This window comes from Gekko japonicus, unplaced genomic scaffold (genome assembly GCF_001447785.1).
Source record: "Gekko japonicus isolate JY-2015 unplaced genomic scaffold, Gekko_japonicus_V1.1 scaffold2294, whole genome shotgun sequence".
Lineage (NCBI taxonomy): Eukaryota > Metazoa > Chordata > Lepidosauria > Squamata > Gekkonidae > Gekko > Gekko japonicus.
Window position 1 is genome coordinate 119,877 of NW_015174339.1, and position 4,486 is coordinate 124,362.

General features: G+C 39.1%; 1 protein-coding gene across 1 annotated transcript in view; it reads left to right on the forward strand.

The window, feature by feature from the left end:
* LIPI (lipase, member I) overlaps positions 1-4,486 on the forward strand; it is a 37,361-nt gene continuing 32,875 nt past the window's right edge. The window contains exons 1-2 of the mRNA XM_015424284.1: positions 1-135; positions 3,193-3,566. Coding sequence (XP_015279770.1) covers positions 54-135; positions 3,193-3,566 — 456 coding nt within the window. The 5' untranslated portion in view covers positions 1-53. The remainder of the gene's footprint in view (positions 136-3,192; positions 3,567-4,486) is intronic.

Sequence of the window (4,486 nt, forward strand, 5' to 3'; positions counted from 1 at the left end):
CTGACTGAAGAAAAAGCCCAGCATGTTACAAGGAAATAGAAACATTCCCTCCGATGTTCCATTCTGCTTTTCAAAGATTCCCTTTGTTGGGAATATGTTTCTTCGCCTGTTTCTTGGCATGCTGTGTAAGAGCAGGTAAAGTAGCTGTTTAAAAGTCCTTCCTGACTTTTTATTACAAGGAAGTGGGTTCGTTTATACTGCATGAGTCGTATCTGTAGGTACTAATTGTGACTCCTCAAAAATACTACAAAGGCTCATCTTTAGCATAAGAACAGATACTTTGTCTTCTAAAGTCTGTACAAAAGTATGTCATTCAATATGTTTTGTACTGTAGGAGTAGAAATGATTTAAACTCATTACTGAAATGTGTGTAGTTAGAAAAGACTTTAAAATCAAATACCCTGATCATAAGCATGTTTACTCAAAAGGAAGTCCACCTTTGTTTAATGAAACTTACAGTGTAGTCTTAAGCAAAATTGACTTGAATGGATTTAGATAGGTGTAACTCCACTTAAGGTAAAGGTTTCCCTTGCTCAAAAGCCAGTCTGCACTGCTAATCCCCCAAAGGTCTGCATATAATTTAAATTCTAATACTTTATAAATTCAGTAATATTAATACTTTAGTTTTCACATGAGCCCTTCAGCCAGACCAAAAATTGTGTCTGTAAAAAGATATTGTCTCAGACATATAGAAGGAACTGAAAAAACAATGTGAGCGTTTGAACTATTTACAGAGTTTATTTTAATTTATTCATTTAAGTTAGCCAGGTAACACTAACCTGTGAAAGTTGCATGTATCCAAATGTATTTTTGTTGCCTGGAACAGCTGGTCATACTGTATGTTTTTTCAGTCTTGAGGCACTCTCTTTGAGTCAACAGGGAACCGTTTTATCATGAAAAGGAAGGGGAAAGAGACAGAAACCAAAAAGTCCAGTGAAAACAATGTCAGCATGAAGTACACCACACTATAACAGTGTGATCCAATCTTATATGTGCTTACTCTGAAGTAAACACCACTGAATTCGAAGTACACCACACTATTTAAAAAAGCTAACAGTGTGATCCAATCTTATATCTGCTTACTCTGAAGTAAACACCACTGAATTCAGTTGCCTCGCTCTGAAGTTAAAATGTGTGTGATTGTGGCTTGACAAAAGGAAAAAATTAACTTCCCTATAACCCTATTATTAAACAGTTTTCAGGTGGGTAGCTGTGTTGGTCTGAAGCAACAGAACAAAATTCGAGTCCAGGAGCACCTTTAAGACCAACAGAGTTTTATTCAAGGTGGTCTCGTGTGCGTGCATACTTCTTCAGATACATTGAAATGGAAGTTACCAGTCCATACATATAGGCAGAGGGTGAGCAGCAAGTTAGCATACAACATAATGAAGATGTTTAGTAAATGAAAGGACCAAACAGGAATAACAAGTTTAGTTTATATGGTCACCATTTGTTTGGATTTAATTCTCGGGGGGAAACAAAGTGAAGGAAATAAATACATCAACATTGGAGAAGGATGCATAAATGTACCCTTCTTAATTGTGGAATGCTGAGAGTAATTTAAACCCTGTTACGCTCTATCCGTATTCTCTCAAGCATGGAATTAACTAACAGCAGCCCTTTCTTTAAGGTGGGGTGACTGGTTGTGCACTTATGTCTCCTCTGTCACCAGACCAGAGAAATACATTCCAATCTACCATTCCAAATTATATTACATTCTGCTATTCATTGCATTACATTACAATCACTATTCCAATCTATTATTCCAAATAAGAAACATGATAAACTAAAGAGGATGTATGGCCCTTCTCACTGAAAATACAGATGTAAGGACTGAATGACATTAGCATACGTAGTGAGATAAGAAACCAATATCCCTGTTAAGTCCTGGGTTTCTTTTGTTCTGAGTTTTGAAATAACTTGTAATTCAGCAGTTTACCTTACCAGTCTGTTTCTGAAGTTACTTTGCAATAAAACAATTACTTTGAGATCCCTCACTGAATGTTCAGAAAGATTGAAGTGTTCTCCTACCAGTTTCTCAGGCTTGTGATTCTTAATGTCATATTTGTGTCCATTTATCCTTTGGCGTAGGGTTTGACCTGTTTGCTCTATGTAGAGAATGGAAGGGCATTGTTGGTGTTTAATAATATATACAACGTTAGAAGATGAGCAAGTGAATGAGCCTGATATGGTATGGTTGATGTTGCTATGTCCAGTAATCGCGTTGTCGGGGTGTATGTGACAGCAAAGTTGGCATTTTGACCTGTTTGCTCTATGTAGAGAATGGAAGGGCATTGTTGGTGTTTAATAATATATACAACGTTAGAAGATGAGCAAGTGAATGAGCCTGATATGGTATGGTTGATGTTGCTATGTCCAGTAATCACGTTGTCTGGGTGTATGTGACAGCAAAGTTGGCATTTGTGTTTATTGCAAGCTCTGGTTCTAGTATCCATGTTTAAGTTAGATGTTATATTATTATGGGTGAGGAGTTTTTTTAAAGATTGGGGGGGGCTGTCTGTGTGCAATAAAAGGTTTGCCCCCCAGTGCCTGTGGAAGAAAACTGTCATTATTCAGTTGGTTGTAAGACATTGGTGATGCGTTGAACTGTTTTGAGTTGAGAGCTGTATGTGACTACTAGTTGTGTTCTGTTCTTGTCTCTTTGGGGCCTGTCTTCGAACAGGGTATCATTCTGGCTTTGTTGATCTGTTTCTTGACTTCATCAGGTGGATATTTTAGTTCCAAAAAGGTTTGTTGTAGATCCCTCAGGTGAGAATCTCTATCTGTAGGATTGGAACAAATGCGATTGTAGCGTAGAGCCTCTGTAGACACTGGACTCAGATTTTATTCTTATAAAAGAGTTTGTTTGTAAATGTAGATCTAAAAGAAAATAAAGAAAGAAACATTTCATAATGATGAAATCCTTAGAAATATATATAGAATCTGTCCAGTTCCATCAGAGCTAGTTTTATAACTGTGGAAGTGGGTAACTTGGACTAGTGAGTTGTGGATTGAAATAACAGCCATGAATCTATTGGTTGACCTTGAGCAAGTCACTAATTCTCACATGGTAGTTGTAAGAATACAGTGGGATGATTGCCATACACATCACCATAGGGACCTTGAAGATGGGATAAATATTATTGTTAAAAATAATCTATCTGAACCTTTTTTTCTTTCTTAATTTTTCAGACACAGGGGGAAAATGCACAGAATTTACGGATCTTAATTTACCCGATGCTCTAATAGGCACAGATCTCAAACTGCAACTTCTTCTGTACACAAGGAAAAACAAAAACTGTTCGGAGAATCTCAGTGGACAAAACTTAACTTCTGTGTATCTAAATGTGACCAAGAAAATTATTTTTGTTATTCATGGATACAGACCTACAGGTTCTCCACCAATATGGATTAATGAGATTAAAAATAGTCTGCTTGCAAAAGAAGACATAAATATTATAATAGTGGATTGGAATCGGGGCGCCACAACTTTGATTTATCCTACTGCTGTTTCCAATACCAGGAAAGTGGCAGAAATGTTGAAGAACCTTATTGATGAAATGTTGGTAAGAAACCAATGTATATTACTGATATCAGAAAATGTAAAGCAATCTTATGATGTTGAGAGGAGTGACCTATAAACTACCCTACTTTACTATCACTTCAAGAGTTTTCCACAACGTACAACAGCACAAGGGATCGGTGAGGTCTGTGACTTTTTATTAGTTATTACACATACATTTTAGAGAGCAATCCTAAGCAGGTCTACTTAGAATCCTACTTTATTATATTCTCCCAGGAGAGTGTTCTTAGGGTGGCACTATTAGTGTGAAAAATGCATGAAATCACACATGCAACAAATTAAGAAAGGTTCAGCAATTGCATGTCTCTATCTGCATGTAGAATGTACATGATTTGGGAAGCTGTGGCCAGTTATACCTTCCAATGCAAGGTGTGTGTGGTATGGTAGCTTCCTTAATAGCTGTGGCTCAATGGTTTAGAATCTCCTTTGCATGCAGAAGGTCGAGGGTTCAACCCCCTCACCTCCAGTTAAAAGGATCAGGTAGTAGGTGATGTGAAAGGCCTCTCCCTGAGCTCCTGAAAAGCTGCAGCGAGTAAGAGTAGACAGAACTAACTTTGAGAAACTGAATGGTAGATAATATTTCTGCCTCCTTTATTTTCTTATTATAACTTAAAATCCCATCCAGAGGTCGATTCGGGGGGGATCGCCATTCCCCCGGGTGAGGTGTGGGGGGCGGGGCACAGGACGAAGCCCCACCCCTGCTTCTGCCCGCCCCGCTTCCGGCCCTCATTCAGCCAGGAGGAGGCAGGAGAAGAGGGAGGGTAAGTTGCTTCCTCCCCGCCTCTCCCCACCCCTGCCTGCCTGGGACCAGGGAGGGCCTTGGCGGGGCTTCCTTGCACTCCCTCCGGCCGGGACCATTGGGGGTGGGGTGTGTGGCCTTATGACACACTTCCGGTGATGTCA